Raw genomic sequence first — 21,395 nt, forward strand, 5'->3', positions numbered from 1 at the left:
TTCTCGGTTTCAAGTTTAATTCAAATGGCATTTCAAAATACTTTTTATTTGTTTTTATTGTCTTTTATTTTCGCTCGGGTCCTCGGTACTCTTTTTTCCCTTTGCAACAGTGGCAGAAAATCTGTTGTAATATCGCAAAGATTATATACTTCAATCTTTAATAAAAAAGTTTTCTCCAAGTAATTTAAGATTGCAATATCAACAAGGTAACGTGTTATCATAAATTTACTAACATTATTTTTGTGGTTTTTGGCATTAAAGAACATATGTATTTTGACTTGATATACTTCACTTTTTCTGAACTTATCATAACATTATTTAATTTACAAATATCTCATTTAAAAAATTCATTTATACAACGGCTTGAATGCTTTCCTGGCTGCTTGATCTTCGAATTCCTTCCATTAAATACTATTCTCAAAAGATAACACACAAAAGTACTAAACTTTTCTCCCTGTGTATGCGTCCCACTGTGGGGCAAACGAGATTTGTAGCTATGTGTGAGCGTGGCGTGGCTTTTGCGGCGTCCCTGACGTGGAGCAGTATTCCCACAGTTTTCAATTTTTGGCGATTTGTTGCGGCACTTAACGGTTGTTTGTTAGCTGTCATTGTTGTTGCTGATGAAGCGCCTTTTGTCTTAACTTCCCCACCACCCAAGCCGCTTGCTCTTTCGCCAGCGTTCTACACACCGGTACAGGTCGACCCCCATTAAAGTGAACCCCCAAAAAATAGTTACTACTTTACTAGATATCACATTTCTTTAAAAGGATTAATGAAGAATCTACAAAACATGTAAACATTTTTTTGTATTATTTTCCTTAAAATATTATTTTCAAAATTGTTAAAGTTAGGGAGGCTTCTCTGTACTCCTTGGGCTTGTTGTTTCTGTTGTTTTTTTTTCGCGACTATCCCAAGACGGACGCGCAAATTCTGGGCAAATTGTTTGGGCCAAGTCGCCAGAAGGGGTTGCCCGCATCCGGATCTACATCCATATCCGAATCCAAATCAGAGCCAGAATCCACAACCACATCCGCGGGTCCCCGAAGTTTGCTCGACTCTGGCTTAAATACGAATTTGCCTAAATCAACAAACGGCGAGAAGAGAACATTTTGTGTGTCTCCTTTGCATTTGAAAAGTAAAAAGTAACAAGATTTCATTGTGGCTCATATTGTCTCGTCTATTTGCATATCTTGCGCGTGGCTTTATAGCGCTATATACGGGCGTAAACAGATATATACATGTATATATAGCGACCTTTGCATTATATAGTCAAGCCAAACGAAGGAACGGAGAAGCCAAAAAAAAAACAAAAAAAAAACAGGTTCATTTAGCTCACGTTTTAAACTTTTAGCGATTGATCGAGATTTGTTTAGATGTCTCGGTTTCATTTGCTCAACGTGTGCTAAATGTGGAATTATACACAACATCTGATAAAAAAGAAAACGTTGACAGTTGATATTTGTACAATTGGTTTCAATTTGTACTTAAAACATTTAATATTAAACGTTTTCGCAACATACTTTAACATTTATAAATAAAACCATTGATTTAATGTGTTTACTTAGAAAACTATATTTTTAATTGGTTAGTGTGACGATATCCACTTCAAATAACTCCAAATAAAAAACTTCTATAAATGTCGTAATGTACGATTATCATTCTATTTTCCAATTCCCCAAAAATGTCCGCAAACTCCAAAAAGACAGAAATGCACACAACTAATTCCGAATCCAATTCCAACTCGGCTTTCCCTGGGAGCCAGAAAAATGCTGTTTTGGTCAACTGAAAATCATGAAGTAATCAACTTAAAGCGAAACTTTGTTGGCAAAACTTTTGCGGATACAAAGATACTCACAATCAGATACACAGATACATCGGCCGAAGCTACAAACTTGGCTATAATTGAGCAATTTACACCACAACAAGATGGGGGTGGTGGGTGGTTTTTTTTCGGGGGGACTCTCTTCTTCTTCTCCCTCCTCCTCTTCTTCTTCTCTGTTTTTTTTTTTTTTTTTTTTGGAGAGACTAGAAGGTCAGTTTGGAAGACGAATCGGGGAAAGTTTACCCGGGAGCATCAAACAGTGCTGGAATGTGATAAAAATGCCGAGATTATGTAACCGAAATACTTTTAAATCGAAATCGAGCAATATAAATTCATGGCTTAGACACTTGAAAATGCCAACGATGGGTGGTGATGGGACACTTGGCCCATGGCTAAAAGTGGGCTCCACTTCCCTTCGCCTCCATTTTCTTCGTTTTGCCGGGCGGTTTTTCCCCGCTGGGAAATGGGAAATGAAATATTGGGAACGAACACACGCCGAACGGAAAGGAAAACCAGACAAAAGGGAGCAACAGAGAGCTGAGCTTGCCATTTTTCGGTTTGGCTCTAAACAATATTTTATACTTATATGGCCGAAGATATTTATTAGTTTGTTGTGCGCATTGCTCCCCCAAATTTCGGCTGCACATTCGAACTCCTTTTTACGATGCCGCCGGCATTTACATGCGAAATATCTTAAGTCGCAGCCATTAAAAGTCAAACGAATGCGATAAGATCGGCGACCGTTAGTCGGCACCTTAATACCTTAATAGTATGCCATGTCAATAAATGACAAAAAACCAAAAACTCGAAAAAAAGGAAGTATGAAATCCGGGCGGGCGAACTGTTTCCGAATAAATGCTTACATTTATTAATTACGCATGCGGTTTGACGGACTCTCGAGAATTTAATCTGCCAAATTGACTGTTAACCCTCCGCTGGCCGATGTCATGTTTTTGGCCTTCCACACTTGCAGAAAAAGCCTGATCTGATGAAATACTCGAATAAATGGTGGTGAACCGATCGATCAAAGCCGTTTCGAATCTGCGGTATTTTCCTCAATCGCTTGATCATTAATTCCGACGTAATTTATCAACAGATTCGCTTGATTTAATTTATCAATTAAATGTCATTTATCTGGCGGGAAACCATCATCATTAATTACAAGTAAATGGCAACAAATTTATAATATTTATCAATAGGATTTGTTACTTGGAATTTTGAAATATTATTATATTCAATTGGTATTTGATTTTATTTGGATTTCATAAAGTTTAATTCCTAAAAAACTAACTTTTTTAGCTATTAAACAAGAAATGAAATACGTTGATTTAAATTATATTAAACAATACATAAAATAATTTATGCGTTGTATAAACACTTAATATATTTAATCAAAAATTATGGAGAACACACATATGACAAAATCCGACAGATGAAAACTATCTACCATTCCTATTAGAGAATCAAGGAGCCGCTGTCAAATCAAAGTCATCGCAAACAAAGGCCGAGAAAACGTAAATATTTAACCCAGGGGCGTGATGAATGGTGTCTGGCATTTATCACACACTCGGCCACAAGGGTTAAGCAATTAGGGGCAGATGGTGACGCCCACGCTGAGTGACCGACCGGCCGACCAGCTCACTGGGAGAAAAAAGGCGGGCAGAAAAAAGGGGGAAGAACAGGGCCAAAAAAGATGGGCCAAGTCGATAGCAATGTGGGACGATGACGCGCCTGGTCATTGAACCATGTCGATTCGGATTCGGATTCGGAGTGGGATTGCCATTGCGATTTCGACTGGGTCTGCGAATGGGATGAGTTGCCTTGCATCTGGGGCTGACACACTTCGGTCGACCGACCGACCGACCGGCGCAACAAACAAATAATCAAACAAACAAACGGAGTAAACAGGCCGAAAACAATCCAGTCGCAGGTCCAAGGATCCATCGTCCCGAAAACGCTGTCAAAATCACAAAAACCACCATGACGCTTCACAAAAACCCCGACAAAAGAATCGTTCTCGAGGGCTGCAAATGGGGGGTCAGTGCTGTCTGCTTCTCGGGGGGAGTTCGGCTGCCTTTCGGAGGGTTAACCACAGACCGCAGAAGCAGAACAAACGCTCTGGTAATTATTATGAATGAATTCTCCGCTCCGCCTCTCGTGTTGCAATTCTGCATCCAAATTCCGATAGAACGCTTGTTCGGAAATAACTAAGTTGGGAAATTCACAGGATTGCATGCGGTCAATTACCAAACCATTTTAAAATTTGCAGTTTTAGTTTTTCTGAGCTGAGGAAATGGCAAAATTGTTTATATTTGTTCAATCTCACTTTTCAATTTTGTTTCACTTAATTATCAAATAACATTTTATATTAAGTTAAAAATGTTTGTTAAATTATTAAAAATCGTTGAGATAATTTTAAGAAAAGTAAAAACGATTTTTTGCTTAACTTAATAATAAATAACAAATTAAATGGAATTAGGTCTTTTCCCTTAATTAACCGCCAGATTTAAAGACCTGTGACTGTAGCCAAATCTGGCATCTCTGAGTCTGATAAGGAAGGGAAATGTAGAAGTGTGGGAGTGATTGGAGGATTGGGAGATTGGGGGGTGTGGGGACCACCGAAAGCAGTGCCAAATCATTGGGATTGACGTGGTTTATTATACTTCAGAGCCAGCCTGTTGCGGCCTTTCTTCATTTGCCACTTTCTTGTTCTTGCTCCCCGGATGGACATTTTTCATCTTTAGTGCCGAAAGGCTTCACTCGAGTGGTCTGCGTCTTCTTCGGTGGGTTTGGTGGCTTCGGTGGGTATATAAAAGCCAGCGTTTCGCCCCAATGCCACACAATCAATTACCGAATTCTGAGTGCAACATGTTTCCCTCGAAGAAAAACTATGCAGGCTGGAACGTCAGTTTCCTGGCGGTCTGCCTTTCGATCCTGCTGCTCCTGAATCCCGTGGATGCCCGGTGGACTCGAAGACCGAGACGCACTACCACGCCAAGGAGCACCACCACCGCGAGCTCTGTGCGCCCGGATCGCCACCAGCACGTGCACCACTGGCCACCACTGGTGGCACCACCCGCCCAGTCGCAGCACCAACCACCGCCACAAGTGGCAGTGGTGCAGAAGCCCATCCACTCGGAAACCAGTCCCCGGCTAATTGATAGTTTCGATCAGAGATCCCTCGACGGGCAGTACGAGTTCAGGTGAGGAGTTAAAAATGAAAACAAAATTCAAAAACATTAATCACCAAGGCAAACAAATATTTAATGATATTAAAAAGAACTACAGAAGAGCCAGCTGATAAGCGTATCAAATCACACTAATCAGGATACTAAAACAAAAATATACTTGTTTTGATATTTTAATGGTTGAACTTTTTTTTCTTTGAAAATTAAATTTCCTTGAATTTTTTTGTTTATTAAGGGGTTATATACCTTCTTTGTCGAAAAAAAGAGGAAAGTTCGGATTTTTTTTTAGGTATGTAGCAATTATTTAATTACACGGGTGTTTTAATTTTTTGATAGTACACTTTATTAACTATGTTTGTGCAAAATTTCGTGGAAAAATATCAATTAGTTTTTAAGGGGTGGCTGTTTCCCTTAGAGGCCTTTTTTTTTTAGAGCCTTGCGGTGATAACGCTCCTGGTCGAACCGGTCAACTGAGACCATAAAAGTAAAAAAATTTCATTAGTTTAGAGTAATATCTTGTGCTTGAACGAACGATTTTAAAATTTTTTATTTTTTTATGCATACGGGAACGTTTTATGCTAAAAATGAGCTTTTTGGTCTCTAGAAATTTCACTAAAAAATTAATTTCGGCGAAAAAAAATTTTTGCGTGAAAAGTCGATCGTTCAAGCACAAGACAATTTCATTACGAACATTTAAAAAAAAATTTGAAGTAAATCGGCTTAGTAGTTTTCCGCCAATCGTTATCACCGCAAAGTCATTTTTCAAGAAACACCATTTCGAGATATTCGCGTTTAAAGTTTCAAGTTCCGGTTCTAGCCGCTACGAGGCGCGCGGTTAGGAGCGCTGTAACTTTTTTTCTACTGCTCGAATCTCTATGAAAATTTGGGAAAATATTCTCAAAGAGTTGTTCTTTAAGATAAAACAATAAAAAAATTTTCGATTTTTTGAAAATAAAAAAGGTATATAACCCCTTAAACGTATCCATGATAACTTTTCCCACATAAATATAACTCAATAAAATTGATGCTTAATTTGAGAGCGATTTATGACTTATAGCAGTGTTTCCCAAACTTTTCGGGACCGCGACCCACCTACACAAAAAATTGCAAGATCTATATGACAATTAGTACCCAGCAAAAATCTACCCGCGACCCACCAGTGGGTCGCGACCCACACTTTGGGAAATACTGACTTATAGTATTCTGCTTCAGAATATTCTTATAATCTTTCATAACAATTTATACCGTTCCAGTTTAGTGGAACAAATTATTGGATTATATACCCACTGATACCATTTCATTACAATGAACCAATTATTAAAATATAAAACGTATTACAACCTTTAAATGTACCTCCTTTAGATACCAACTGGACAACGGGAACACCCGGTACGAGCGCGCCTACTGGCTGCCGGTGGGCAAGGAGCTCGTCCTGGCGAAGAAGGGATACTACTCGGTGCCGCTGCCCAACGACAAGTACTCGACGGTGTTCTATACCGCCGACCACCATGGCTACCATGTGGACAGGCGTGAGTTGCGATGAGGTCACTCGACCTTATGTGTCCCCTCCCCCTTTCCACCCACTCTCCTGCCTTTAGCAAACCGCTAATGAATTTATCCAAAACGCAGAGACATTATCTGGGGAGCAACCGCTGTTGCCGCGAAGCCTCGAAGTGCCCGGAGTGGAGACGCAAATGGGATTGGGATTGGGATTGGGATCAGGAACGGGATCGGGAAAGGGGAAAGGAGCAGCAGGAGGAGCAGAAGGAGGAGCATTTGGAGGAACTGAAATGGGCACGGTTTCGGGTGCGGGGACTAAACGAAATTCAATAAGCGACCCGGAGCGTAACGAGCTGCAAGTGGAAGTGGATGAGGATGTGGACGCAAGTGGAGCTGGCACCGAGCTGGTTCCTAATGTAAGTGCCACTGGGAGTTAGCTTTCCTCCGATCCAAAGGGGTTCCCTATATGAATACACAAGCAAAATTATTTAAATGATTTTATTTTATGAAGAGAACGAGAAACCTTTGTATAAAATTAACTTCTCATTCGTCACTTACTTTATCAGGTATTTTTTATATTTCTTTAATTTGTTCTAATATTTTCCTGAAATTATTTTTGATTTTTATAGTTCAAATTATTTAAATTTTATTTAAATTATGCTTGCTCAGTAGCGTATTGCCAGCCCTTTAAAATTATAATACTTATGAAAGAATAATGTTAACATCAATCAATTGCTTCTAAAAACTTATAGAACTTAGATATAGAGATTTGATTTAATTTTCTGCTGTGCATTTTCCCCTTTTCGCTACAGGCTGTAAGCCCAGTCGAAACCGAAACCGAACCATCAACTTTGGCCAACGACATTTTGGCAACTGAAGCACCAGCCGACAGCCACGACAACGACCACGATGATGATGATGATGGTGATGCTGCTGATGACGATGATGAGGAGGACAAGGATGTTGATGATGATGAAGGCGCCTCAAACTGAAAGCCCGAACATTAGAGGACATTTCGGCATATAGAGGAAGGGGAATGGGAAATGGGGAAAGGGGAGAAAGGGGAGAAAGGCGGGCACACACACTTGGCTGCCTCACAGCTCGCTCTACTTGCTGCAAATCAAATTGAAAACAATTGTTGCAGTCACCAGTCCGACACAGTTGAGTTGGCCAGTCGTCACAATATTCCAGGGGAGCAGGAGAAGGAGCAGGAGCCTCTGGAGAAGTCAACTCGACTCCACTTAACTCCATCTTCATCTTCATCTTCATCTTGGAGTTCATGGGGAATGTGTCTCAATTGCTCCCTTGACAGCTCCTTTAGGTCCCTTTCTCCGTTCTCCATTCTCCTGTTTCTGTTTGCCACTTAATATATAATACAATTCTTTTTTTTTAGCAGTCAATAAAAACAAATATGGAATACAAACTTCAAGTGGCCTTTATCAACACCTTTGCTAATGAGTTGAACACTGGGGGGAGTACTTTGTTATAAAAGATAATGTGGTTTTTCTCGTTTAATGGAATCTTATAATTATTCAACCTTTTATAAAGTACCTTCTTACTATTTATTTTAACAAATGGATACATTTCTTTATCCAAAAAAGGAACATAACATTTTTAATAACACCCCTAAACTAAGTGTTAATTACTTTGCTGGCACAATTCGCTCTTCTAAAAGTTTGACCAATTAAATACCTCTATTTTTATATAGTTTTATAACCACATTGTGAACAGACTTTGAGTTGGCTTAATGGTAACCCCAAATTACACGATGTACGGACACCAAACGAGGTCCATTGAAGCAATTCCAAATAGTTTAGAGGTGTCATAGTCAGCCTGAATGGGCCAAAGGACCAAAGACCGAGGAAGACCGTGTGTGTGATGGCCAAAAGATGAGACATTATGAGGCGGCTGACAAAAACACATTCGAGCCTCAATTTGCCAGCTGCCGACTGTCTTTTGTGGGGCCTTTGGATCACTGCCTTTGCTTTTGCTTTTGCCCCGTTCGCTCGTTGCTGGTTTCAAATTAAATGGTTTCTGGAAAAACGCCCCAAATTGGGTGGTGGTGGTGGTGGTGCTAGTGGTTCTGGTGGAGTTCGTGGTGATGGTGATGCGGTGGCATTGGTGAAAAGGCGATGCCAGGAGATTTGTCGGCGGCAAATCGGTGAGCATTCATAAAACTTCTCCATCTCTGGCCCTTCCATTACCAGCAGCATGTCCCTGTAAGACTTGGCTGCCTTTCCTTCGCTTTCTCCTTTCCTTTCTCCGCCCCACCGCACCACGCCCACCGCCAGGTGCACATATGCTCATAAAATGCAGAGGACACTCGCAGAAAATTGCCAACAAAAATTGGGAGTTTCCAAAAACTAACAGTTTAAAAGCTGATGAAATTTCAGAAAGTTTTAAGAAATTTATGAACTTTGTTGACTTGATATTATTATACTTCAAGACTATATTTCCTTTGGCTATATTTCCTTTTGACTTTTGAGTTACTTAAAGATAACACACCTTATTTTAAGATATATATACTTTTATTACTTAACCAAAAATCAATTAAATATATCACTTGGCTTATTATTTTTATGCTTTTATCTTGAAACTCATAAGCTTGTATTCAGTACTCCATAATCGCAGTTGCATATGAAATCTATTATCTTTTAAATATATTATATATTTATTCACATTATTTTTCTTCCTTAAGTTATTATTTCTTTCTGTGTCCAGAGAATCGGGACCAAGTTCTGTGGCAGGATAACTGCAGCTATTCATTTCGCTACTAATCCGATGCGGGCAGGGATTCGGGCTGGTTCTTTTAGCCCTTCCCCCGTTGACTCCCCTCTCCCCCTTTTCCCCTTGACCCTCTCCCCGCTTCGCCCCTTTTTCACGGCCCTTGGCCCGTTTGTATTTACGAGTCAGCCATGCCCACGTAATGAATGGCAGGACCTCCTGCTCCTCGGGCGTGTGAATGAATTGAGTGTGCAAATGGCTGAATGAATGAATGAACCAATGCGAATCCGAATCTGAAACCGAATCCCGAACGCGAATGTGAATGTGCTTGTGAATGTGAATGCGATGGCGAATGCGGGCGGTATGCACATATATACATATGTTTTTCTGGCCTGATTGAGAACGGATGGATCGATTTCCGTGACTCACGCTGCCATCTCTGTCAGAAGGCACAACCTTGGTTGCAATCCCCCTTTGCCACCCCCTTTTCGCCCAGATCCTTTCTTAATTTTATGTGCGTCGCCTGCATCAAAGTTTACACATTTACCACACTCGCGCGAAGCTCCATAAAAGCAGCGCCATTGGGAATGAAGATTGAATGGACTTTACACTGGATTCGCAGCTCATCCCGCCCAGAACTTTCCCAAAACCCCCAGCACATTAGCATTTTTCAGACGGCAACCGTTCGATATGATGGATTACGCAGCCCAAAAAAGTATGTTTCACAATCTCAATGGTACTCAGCATGCACCAACAAAAAAGTCTTTAAAAGGCATATAATGGATTTTAGCAAAAGGATTTTAAGAAAAATAAAAGCATAATATTTCAGTTCCTTTAAACTTAAAAAAAGTCTCAAAATACCAGTATTTGTTAAAGGTACTTTAAATATTTAACAATATTTTGTGGGTTTTTATTTTTGCATTTTCTTATGTTCAATATAATACGCTCCCTTAATTTTGTTTGTGTACGTCGAATGTAACCTTCTCACTTGTGGCTATTTATAAGGTGCCATGGGTCATCGATGACCCTTGTCCCGGATAACTTATGTAAATATTCACACGGGCCCTTAACCCTTAACCCCATCATTTGGCCATTTGCAAAAATTAATTTATCTTCATGAGGACTCTCCAGACAACAACAACAACAACAACGAACAAAAAAATGAAACAAAACGCATTGAAGTCCTCGAGGGACCTGACCCATGTCCAAATCGAATTCGAGTTCGGCCGCTGTATTGTAAATAAATAAATAGGGAAATAAATAAATAAATTGAGTAATGGCCATAATTGACGTGTCGCATGAAAAATTCAAAGCGCCGACACACACAAATTGAATGGGAATGCGACTGCGAGGGCCAGCCATTGAACTTCAGCCCCAAGTCCGTCGAATTGGATCCGGCCAAGTCGCAAAAGCCGGGCCAAAGCGAAGCCAAAACAGTCCACAAACTGCGTGTGTGAGTGACTGCGGCATTTTCCAGATTTATATCGGGGTTATCAAACCTCCGAGCACAATGTGACCACACACACTCACACACACAAGACACACTCACACAACACACACAAAAAATGTCCGAAAATCAAACGGAGCTTGGCTCTAAAAAGCGGATAAGATATTTGTTGGCTCTTAGTAAACCGGGCACATACCATCGCCCGGACAACCGAAGGGAAAGAAGGGGGTATCCCATTGGATAATATCTGAGGTTGCCCGGCAAACAATCTGCACAGGAACATTCCCAGACAGTGGTTTCTAAATCGAATTATTACTTTAAATCTATCTCTGTATTCAAATATTAATAGTTTTTTATATAAGAAAAACCTTTTCAATTTAATAAGCAGACTTGTTTTACATTAGATATCTAGTTTCGTTTACTTAACTAACAAACAATTTTTTTTTTAAATTCAAAAGCTATCTAATTTTCTTAATCACACAACATTTTTCCCACTGTACTCAACCCTCTAACTGAGCCACTGAACTCGCTCCCCACTAATGTATTTATATTTATGCATACAGTTAGGTATTTCGTATTTCAGTTTATCAAAAACAAGACTCCATCTAATCTTGAGATTAATAATGCGGCTCTGCGTAAATTTCAATTGTGACCACAGGCACACACACATGCTGTCCGCAAAAATGTAGATTTAATGGGGGACCTCAGCTGCAATTTCGACCACGGTCAGCAAAGTACAATAGGAATCCAGTGGAGTTGGATCGAAGGGGGTCAAGGGGGGTGAAAAAGGGGGTATGAGAAAGCGGTCTGGAACCTCCCCTTTTTATGGTTACAATTTTATTGACTTGGATTAGACGAGAGTCCGTATTCCGCATCCGTAAGATACACATTAGAGATACAGAGCGACCTGCTGCACGACTGCAACGTTTCGACCAGATTTTCTGCCATATTTTCGGTAATTGAGAATTGTGAATTTCAGCCTGGCTTAGCCGCTTAATAAATTTATGCAAGCCGAGATAGAGAGATACAAATGTATCTGCCGGGGATCTGTGCGAATTCGCTTTTGCGCACTGAGAGAAAATCATTAAGGAGGTGGAGTTGTGTTTAGAAAATATTAAAAACGAAAGACAGAATGTAACTATAAATTTCGAAATTTAAGTGCAAAATTTTTATATATTTCCAAAAATATTATACTGTATTTGGATTCAAAACTTAACTTTGAAATTGTACTTGATTAAATTTATATAATTGTAATGATAGGAAAAAAAATAATTGCTTCTAGGAAAATAAAATAATTATCTAACGAATACAATTTATTTTTTTTAGAGAATATAAAGTATGGGGAGGGTAAAACAACTGACATAATTAGAATCACAAGACAATAACTAACTTTTCTGCATTTAAATGAAATTGTTTTTAATTTTTCGCTTGTGTATCTGACACAAGTTTCGTTGTTAGCGCGCTGCTTTCCCTGCTCCCTATTCCCGGTATTTGTTTATCATTGCTTTTTTTGCACAGGCACTCAGCTTGCGGATTTTATAATTTATGCAAGACACCAAACAAACTCAGCTTAAGTCTTACAAATTGTTTTGAGATGCTCGGCATATCATATAAAAAAAGCACAAGACGAAAGGAAAAGCAGCAGAAATCTGTATCTGAGTTTTGAAGAGCACCGCAAAAGAAAAAAAAAAAAGAAAATAAAAAAAGAAAAAAGGGGAGAGGGCGGGACGTGATTTGATGGGAATTATTCCATTGCCGGCAACAGGCAGCAGCAACTCAAAGCCGCAAAAAAGTGGGCAAAGTGCTCCAGACCAAAAGGTAGCTATCCCCCGGAGTTTCTGCGGGGCTAAGGGGTGCTTTTGGCCAAGAGTGGGAGAGTCCACAACAAGTTGTATCTCGGAGATGTCATGTCACGTAGGCAGGCAGCGCTACATGGACCATTCATACAAATTTTGTTTTATAAGCCACTTTTATACGTTATTTGTGTGTAACTTTGTCCGATTCAGACTGCCTGTGTTTATCTGTAGCTGTATCTTTGCCGGGTTTACTTTTTTCTCCCTCCCTTTTTTTTTTTGGGCATTTCATTGCCGCCGCTGTAGATTCACTTGCGAGCAATTGCCAACACGACGCACAGTGGTTAAGAATTTTTTCTAATAGAATTTAAATTCGTTTGATCCCCTTAAATCAGTATTCAAATTTTGGTGTTGAATTTAATCTAAAAAAAAGATACTTCACTGCAAAAAAAAGGTAGCTCGGCTTCTGTTTATATGTTATATACAAAAATCTTGGCTTTACTAATATTTACACATGTGAATAAAATTTAATTTAATGAAATATATAATAAAGTTATTTGAATAGGCGGCAAATACCAACTTAAATTTAGTTTTGACTTATTTTTTTTTTTCATTAAATTTTTTTATTTAAAATTATATAAAATTAATCATTTTGTCCCACTGTGCCACTGTTTGGTTTCGTGCTGAAAGCTGCAGCACGTCGTCAACAGAATGTCGAGGGTCCCCACGCTGACACCTAAAAAGTAAGAAAAACCGAGCCACCTCCTGCTGCTCCTTGGCCATTGATGTTGCTGCCGTGCCAGCGATGTTGCTGCTGCTCCTTTTGTTGCTGTTGCTGTTGCTGTTACTGCTGATGTTGCTGGGGTAACTGCAACCTGCCCAAAAATAACCAACGCACAGTAATGACAAACAGCGTTGTTGTCTCAACCATTTAGCATCACAGAAAGTCACACTCGAAAAAAAACATTTTAAATCAATTTCTACACCAAACTTTCTTATACAGTTGATAGTATTTACTAATTAAATCCAAATAATTGTTTTTTGCAAAGGTAAAATGACTTCTACAATATTAAATTAAATATTTTGAGCTAATTAAAGCTACTGTTTTTGTTTGTGTACCAGCAACACTGGCAGGAATCGCTTCCTGTCACGACTGCACAGCGCCAACATCTTTCTTCTTCTGCTGCTGATTCTTTTTCGGACTCTGGCTTTGTCATCGACAGACAAAACAAATGACCTTGCTGATGAGGCACCTCAACTACTCCTCCCCCTTTAACTTGCGGCTCCTTTAGCTACACAAAACGAAAACTTTTCATAAGAGGGATTTCTTAAGATGGCATGAGAAATCTCTTTTGAAATTCCAATAATTTTTTTAGTAACCAAATAGTTTTCATCCTAAAATCTTGAGGTACTTTTCTTCTGCTCATGTCATTTACCATAACCATTTTAATCTTCATTCAATAAAACATTCTAAAATATATGAAATAATTTTGGGATAGGTCAACCTTCAATTTTATTTAGAAAATTCTACCTTGTGTTGAATATATCTAACCTAATTTTTATTGATATGTAATTTTTTAACAATTTCTTAAAAAGTATTTTTGCATATCACAATGCTCAATTACTTTTTTAATACTCCCTTAAAGAATTAGACGAATTTTTGTCTGTGTTCCGATGGGCGCAACAAGTTTGGCAAACACTTTTGCACTTTTGTATTTTAATTTCTGGGGCTGAGCGCTGTCTTTTGTTCGCCTGGCCAGAATGTGAAATGAATGCTTTGTCACAGCCAGAGATAAAATACGTTTATAAATAAATCAGTTTGCGCCAGGATGAAGGAAGTGGCTGATGTTGTTGCTTTTGCTTTTGCTTTAGCTGCTGTTTCAGTTTCTGTTGATGCTGATGTTGCTGTTGCCACTTTGGCAAGTTTAGCGCGCCGTTTCGGCCCCAAAATGACAGGGTGACAAACTGACAGAGTGACAGAGTGACAAACTGACAGAGTGACTGCCCGACTGACTTATTCAGTGAGCGAGCAACTGTGACTGCGACTGTCACTGTTCTGTCACGGCGACTTGGCCATAAATCTGCTCCGAGTTCCACGAAAAATTCAAAACAATGAGCTTCAAAAATTTAGTAAATTCATAAATGCTATCTGCCTAAGTGATGAACTTTTTCGAAGGCACTGGCGTGACCTTTGCGGTGTGCGGAAATTAATTAAACGGCGATAACTTCGTGTCGACATATTGACAGCTGCCCCCGGGCAACACTATCCGATAAGTTATGCGGTCCCCGAGTCCCTGGCTCAATTGCACATCATTAACTTTGGCCGACTGACCAAGTGGCCCTTCGATAGTACCCCTTCCCCCTCCTCTGGTCCCCCCCTGTACGCCCCTGGTATCGCCGCATCGGAGATCCCAGATCCCAGGCCTGTGTTCGCTAAATCGCTGCACATTAAATGCAATTAAGAAATGATTGAAATCATAAATTAGCCCTAATTGGCCACAGGACGCTCGCTTCTCGCCTCGTTCGCTCCTTCTTCGAGCTGCGCTCCTGTTTTCCCTCTTTTCTACCCCCTTTACGCTCCTGTTTCGCCCCCTTTTCTGCCCCCGTTCCGCCCCTGGTGTTGCATCTTCTCCGCCACGATGACAGGCGGCACGTACTGGCTGGCCAAATTGCAGGGTGCAAGAACGGTTGAATTTTTAGCCACTGACCAGCACAGTGGGTTAAATGGTGGCTTCCATTGCATCCGATTTCAGCTGAATTCAATAAAAAACTTTTTTAATTACTCTATTCCACTTGAATAGTTAGGTTTTTTATCGTAAAATAATTCATTTTCACAGCTAATTAACTAAACTTCATTAACACTGCTTCCTGCGACATAAATTCATATTAAACAGCGATCAAAACAAGAGTTGAAAAGTAACAAACTTTATTAATATCAAATACTGAAAATATTTAAAAAAAATTATGAATAGCGAAAAAAGCATTTGATTATATATGGTAACTCGGATATTTGTTGATGTTAACATGTAACTATGATATATGTAAGTCCATGTTTAATGTAAGAAATGTTTTTTAGTTGAAAACCTTATAAAGAGAATTCAAAACATGAAGCTTTTTATATTTAAAAGCATAGCTAATTGAATACAGCACGAGAACTATTGAATATCTATTTATGAGATACAATCAGACAAGATCTATTGCTTTGCCCAATAATTAGATAATTTTCATTGCTTGTTATCTAATAAATTACCATTCTGAACAAGCAGCATTAAAGCCGCATTGAAGCGATTCCCTGGCCATCCATCAATTGGCAGCAAATCGATTATGTCCGCTGTATCAGTTTTCGGCTGTGATTGCTTCAATCCACGCCCTTCCGCCCTCTTCCGCCCCCTTTCGCCCCCTACAATTTCCAGCAAATCCCCTTAACCCACTGACAAAATCCCCCCTTAACCCATTGTACGCAATTTGGCGTCCGTGCGAACAGCGCCAAAAGCAAACACACAAAAGAGGCGCAACCAAATTGCCCAGTTAGCAACCTGTCCAGCCCCGCCCCGCCCCCTTTTGGCCCCCTCCCGCCCCCTTTTAGCCCATTGAGCAGGGCACACCGATAAGCATGTGTGTAAGTAGATGAAATTAAGATTTTTTTTGTATGATTAAGCGTCGAGAATTTTTGACGGCAATGGCTCAGAGAGATGTACATGCACTGAGCGAAAATGTGACGTTCTAGGGACTTCTGCATAGGTCGAATAGATCGAAGTCTTAATGTTTATTCAAAATTGCTTACATGAAGAAAAAAATCAAATAAAAATATTTTATGTAGGAATGTTATATGTTTTTAATCTTGTATGAAACAAAAAAAAATGGAGTTGATATTGCAATATCTATATATATCTTAGCTTATTGCTTGAGTATAAGATTCACAATTCAAATAATAAGCTTTACATATTTTAATGAAAAGAATAAACTAAATTTCAATTTTTAAAAACAACATAGACGGGAAACCGGAAAAATATTTAATGATTTTCAAATAATTCTCTGGAGAACAATTTATTAAAACCACTCTTTGTTGGAAATTAAGCCGTAAATTTCAGGATCGCTGATAAATCGGTGCAGGTTAAAACGATTTCTAACAGTCATGTACATATATAATTTATTTAAAATCAACTTCTCAAATTTTTGAATAATATAAATAACGTGTTTCAGAGAGGGCATTCTCGTTTCTAGCTGTGTATTTGGCTCTCAGTCCCCCTTTTTGAATGTCCCGCTCAGACTGAAGATCTTTGCTGCCGCAGTCGAAGTCGACTGCTCTGCCGACGTCGCTGCCCTCGAAGGCGACTATAAAAAGCCAAAGTTACACAGTTTCCGAATTAAACTGTTAACAAAACAACACGCGACAGCACACACGCAACCTCCGAAACCCAAATACCCCACACACACACACACACCCCACCCACAAAATACACATCCGCACAACACATCCGCACATTACATCTGCACATCTCCCCCTCAAAATGGCCACTTCCGGTCTGATCCTGCTCTCCATTTTTCTCCTGAGCGCCATCATCACATCCGCCCAGCAGATCAAAGAAAGTGAAAAGGAGAAGGAATCCGAGAGAAGCGTACGATTATTGGATCGATTCGATAACCGATACCCCGACGGGAGTTACGAGTATCGATTCGAATTGGACGACGGAACGGCGCGTTATGAGCGCGGATACTTCGTCAAGATCAACGAGGTGAAGACCCTAATTGTTGTGGGATACTACTCGTATCGGATGACCGACGGTCGATACATCACCGTATTCTACAACGCCGATCAGTTTGGCTATCGGCAAAATCAGTGTAAGTATAATAAGTTGTTAAGCTGTTTTTAAGTGTCTTAAAAATATACTCGTTTCAAAAATGATGAAGTGCTTAACCTTAAAAAAAAAAGGATTTTTAATTTGCATACTTATAACTTTAATCTAACAAACGTATTTATAACAGCTCTTTAAAGAATTTGATTAATTAATGAATGGACCAAAACAATATACATTTGTAGGAAAAACGCCTTGAAATAAGGCTCTATAGTTTTTTACGATTTTTTGAAGCTTTTAAAATCTATTCCATTTTAATCGCGTATTAACTGAGCAAAAGTTAATAAACTTCATTTGACAAGTTTGTTTATCGTTAGCTAAAAGTCAATGGTGATAGCTCGCAACACGTTTAAAATTCATTCATTTAAATCAAATAAACAACAATATTTAAGGCAATAGATATTGATTGAATTTTCAATTAGCTGTTTTTTAAATGTTTACCTTCAATTAAATCAAAAGCGTTTTTAATTTATTTTTATGAGCAAAAAACTTAAACACATTAATTTGAACGAAACACATTTTTTTGTAATTGAACTCTGCGAAAATGATTTATGTAACGAGCTGCCTATTAAAGCGACTCCTTCGGCGAAAATTAATAAGACAAGCGGCGATTAATCCTAGCCTTAACCCAGAGAAGGTTCCGCCACCTGAATCTGGTTTATATTAAATTATACTGTTGTGTTCCGCCCACAGCGATCACGCCGCAAGTGTATCCCAACCTGCCGCGCTCCATCGAGGTGCCCTTGGCCAGCGAGTTGTCCAGCGCGGAATCGGATACCAATTTGCTTACCCAAACCCAAACCCAATACCAATCCCAATCCCGGTTGGAGTCCCATGGAGTTCCAGCTATAACGACGACTACGCCGCGGGGGGCGGGGACGAATCGTAGGGGCCGCTACTGAGATCCAGTAATTGCACACCATCCTCATTACTTTTATGGCTCCTTCATCGTTTTTTTATTTTATTTTTTTTTTTGTGACCCAACGACGACTACTCGTATTATATTATTATGATTTTTATTTTTTTCCACAGTTTTTTGTGTTCAATGAAATGGAATTAAAAAAGAATAAAAATTTATTAAGGCAAAGCAGCGAAAATTATGAATTTATTATTTAAGATGTTTCGGGTTGTTTGTGGCTCTTTTTGGGTTTTTTTTTTACATCCTCCACGCCCCCCGCCCCTTTCCAGTATTTTTGTTTTGTTTTTTTTGGATTTTTTTCGTGGAGAAGATCTCGCGATTTTTCGAAAGTCGCCGACAATTTGGCAATAAATTTACCACAAAGCGTTTCGGGCAATAAAACATACAAGTGCAGGGCAACTCCCCTCGCCCCTCTGGAGTTTACTTGTATATATGTATATTGGATATCTGGCCATATTTTTGCATTTTTAACACATTTTTGGCGAGGTTCTCGGGCCAAAGGCAATTAAGAAACGAAAACGAAACCAAACCAAAAACAAGAAAATGTCCAGTGCACCGAAAGAAACGAGATGTGATGTATTATCATTTGTTACTCTCTTTCATGACCTTGGTAATTCTGTAACCTGAAAAGCTCAATTAACTATACTAAGAACTTAAGAATAATATATTTTGAATAGCAAATAAAATGTTTCTCATATAAAAAATGCTATTACAATATTCAAACGTTTTTATAAATTTTTCCAAACTTTGATTTTAATTGGATAATTGGATTTTACCGAATAGTTTCTATTCTTTTCGATTCTATTTAAAATAGAAATAAATCGTTTTGCCAGTGCAGAAACGAATTGAAATGAAATGGATCGGAATGAAATGGAATCTTAAATTCTCAACTCTCGGGCGTGTTAAGGTTCATCATAAATTTATAAAGTGCCGACAGGATACCTGGGAAACAAGTTCAACGTTCGGCTGACTTGCAGTATTAATTCAACTGGCACCTTTTTTGTGGGCCGACTATTAAGCCATAAACCATAAAAGGCCATAAAAAATCATCTTGAGATCCGATTGCAAGGGACCAGCTTAATTGCTGGCCCTCGAATATAAAACATGATTTGTGTGCATATAAAATTGAAATTGATTTCAAATCAGATTAACTCAAGTGTTGCATAACAATAAAGGTTCAACAACTAGTTTGCAGGAGATAAAACCAAAAGCTTGCAAACGAAAAGCAGAATATTTTCCTAATGAAAAGAGAAAAGTCTGATTAAAAAGGAAATTGCAGCAGGGAAAGCTCTTCGCCGCAATGAAAGCAATACATGCCTCGCGGTTTGGCAAGCCGACGAAGAGACGGTGGAAAATGATAGGAAAAGCGGGTGGTTTATGGTTAGAAAATGGGAGGCTTAGTGGGCGGTTGGGTGGTTTGGGCAGGTGGTTCGCGGCCTTCGACACTTGACTCAATGGCTTGCCACTGCTCCCGTTGAGGAGCTGAGCTGCAAAGACCTTTCTATAAGGCCAAAAAAATCACTAGACTTGAGAAAATAAAAACGAAAAGAGCAAACTGGGTTGGGTAAGTTAATACTCTGATGCTCTTAGCCAAAAGTGGTTTGGTTCTTTCCTGCATATTCTACAAGTGTTTTTAATTTCATTGCATAGTATGTTTTAAAAAAAGTATGACTTAACATATAACAAGTTCAATAAAAACAAAATCGATCAAATAATGAAAAACTAGAAATACAATAAATATTGTATTATAAATACAAATATTTGGTATTGCTTAAATAAATTCACTTACAAAAAATATATCACATTTATTTGATCTGACTAATCTTAAGTGATCCTATACAAACTCATGTCAGTTTCAAGACAGTTTTTGTTTGTAATTAGAGTCTCGAGCCTTTACCATTAGTTTAGAACTGATTCCTCGGTTCGTGAGTTTTTGTAAGAATAACACAATAAAACCAACTTGTGGAAAGTACTTAACGCGCCTTTGCAGTTAAACACGAACCGGCAATCTCCACCGAAATCCCATCCAGAGCTCCAACTCTCCCATTTCCCACTCTTCCACTTTCCGACTCTTCCAACGGACGGACGGACAAACGGACGGACAAACGGACGGACACATGTAGCTGGGAGTCGTTAAAATTATCAATGAAACTTTACAAATCTTCTCCGGGAAAAGCCGGGAAAATGGATTGAGGCAAGGGGCAATGGAATGGAAAATAAGAAAGGAATAAAGCCAAATACAAGGGAAAAAGTTAAGTTGCAACTTTGTTAACTTTGACGCTTATTAAAGAGTGGAAATAACCAGCAACTAAGTAAAGAAAAAATGCAAAAAAAATAAAAAGGGAAGAAAAAGGAGAGAAGTGTTTTCCAACAATTTTGACTTGATTAAAGACTTCGGGAACCTTAAAAATTTCCCAGAAGCCGTCAGTTCAATGTCAATGCCATATCCCTATCCGCTTTTCCATTAAATTTCCATCACCCGAATCTTAAATGCCTTCGAAACACACAAAAAAAGAAAACTGACCCGGTTTGGCTGAAATATAATCAAATGGCAATAAATATTGCAAATGTGACAAAGCAGGCAAAGTTTAACTAGGACATGGACCTCCTTTTTGGCCCGGTCCCCAGGAAACGGCTACAAAATGTTTGCATGCTGCGGTAACAGCAACAAACAGCGAAAACAGCGACGGAAAAAATGTAAACCAAAGCCAAAGGATGAAGAATAAACAGAGGTGGTAAGGACACCAAAAAAATGAGCAAGGACCAAGGATTAACTTATGCAAAGCAAAGAGGAAAATACCCTAGAACGTAGTTGGAAAATTCAATGGCCTTAGAAAAGTGAAAAGGAGGTAATTTTGGTTGATGTCTTTAAGGATTTCCTGAATAAATTATAAGATAAATTGAAATAATAATAAATGCATGACTAGACAATAAATTAAATAAAATCAACTTTAGAATACAGTAACATGTACAACTCTGGATTATACTTATGTATATTTAGTTGTCACTTGGAATCAATAAAAAGTAAGAATATTAACCCTATTACTTAGTTTCTTTCTTTTAAAGGAGGTTAGTTCACACTATCCAAAGGGTCTTTAGTTTAAAAAACTCGAAAGGAACATCCCCAACTGGTCATGGAATACCAT

The 21,395-nt window shown here is 38.9% G+C and overlaps 3 protein-coding genes across 3 annotated transcripts; 2 read left to right on the top strand and 1 right to left on the bottom strand.

Annotated features, from left to right (window-relative positions):
• Positions 1 to 440: 440 nt before the first annotated feature.
• Positions 441 to 609, bottom strand: LOC108102199. Its single transcript, XM_017206901.1, is given in 2 exon segments — positions 441 to 476; positions 478 to 609. Coding segments are annotated over 2 exon segments (168 nt in total).
• A 4,081-nt stretch (positions 610 to 4,690) lies between these two features.
• Positions 4,691 to 7,502, top strand: LOC108102200. The gene is made up of 5 exons (XM_017206902.2): positions 4,691 to 5,025; positions 6,373 to 6,539; positions 6,640 to 6,747; positions 6,820 to 6,926; positions 7,323 to 7,502. The coding sequence occupies exons 1-5, from the start codon at positions 4,691 to 4,693 to the stop codon at positions 7,500 to 7,502; spliced, it is 897 nt and encodes a 298-aa protein (XP_017062391.2).
• Positions 7,503 to 16,884: 9,382 nt separating this feature from the next.
• LOC108102205 (endocuticle structural glycoprotein SgAbd-9) lies at positions 16,885 to 18,300 on the top strand. The gene is made up of 2 exons (XM_017206907.2): positions 16,885 to 17,316; positions 18,024 to 18,300. The coding sequence occupies exons 1-2, from the start codon at positions 16,986 to 16,988 to the stop codon at positions 18,230 to 18,232; spliced, it is 540 nt and encodes a 179-aa protein (XP_017062396.1). The 5' UTR covers positions 16,885 to 16,985; the 3' UTR covers positions 18,233 to 18,300.
• Positions 18,301 to 21,395: the final 3,095 nt, after the last annotated feature.

The sequence above is a fragment of the Drosophila ficusphila genome, unplaced genomic scaffold, assembly GCF_018152265.1.
Source record: "Drosophila ficusphila isolate 14025-0441.05 unplaced genomic scaffold, ASM1815226v1 contig_198, whole genome shotgun sequence".
Classification (NCBI taxonomy): Eukaryota; Metazoa; Arthropoda; class Insecta; order Diptera; family Drosophilidae; genus Drosophila; species Drosophila ficusphila.

Excerpts from the sequence above, each read along its gene's own strand:
- LOC108102200 (XM_017206902.2), top strand. The coding sequence starts at position 4,691 with ATGTTTCCCTCGAAGAAAAACTATGCAGGCTGGAACGTCAGTTTCCTG. Across the intron at positions 5,026-6,372 it reads GACGGGCAGTACGAGTTCAG|ATACCAACTGGACAACGGGA; the intron begins GTGAGGAGTTAA and ends TACCTCCTTTAG. Across the intron at positions 6,927-7,322 it reads GCACCGAGCTGGTTCCTAAT|GCTGTAAGCCCAGTCGAAAC; the intron begins GTAAGTGCCACT and ends TTTTCGCTACAG.
- LOC108102205 (XM_017206907.2), top strand. The coding sequence starts at position 16,986 with ATGGCCACTTCCGGTCTGATCCTGCTCTCCATTTTTCTCCTGAGCGCC. Across the intron at positions 17,317-18,023 it reads TGGCTATCGGCAAAATCAGT|CGATCACGCCGCAAGTGTAT; the intron begins GTAAGTATAATA and ends TTCCGCCCACAG.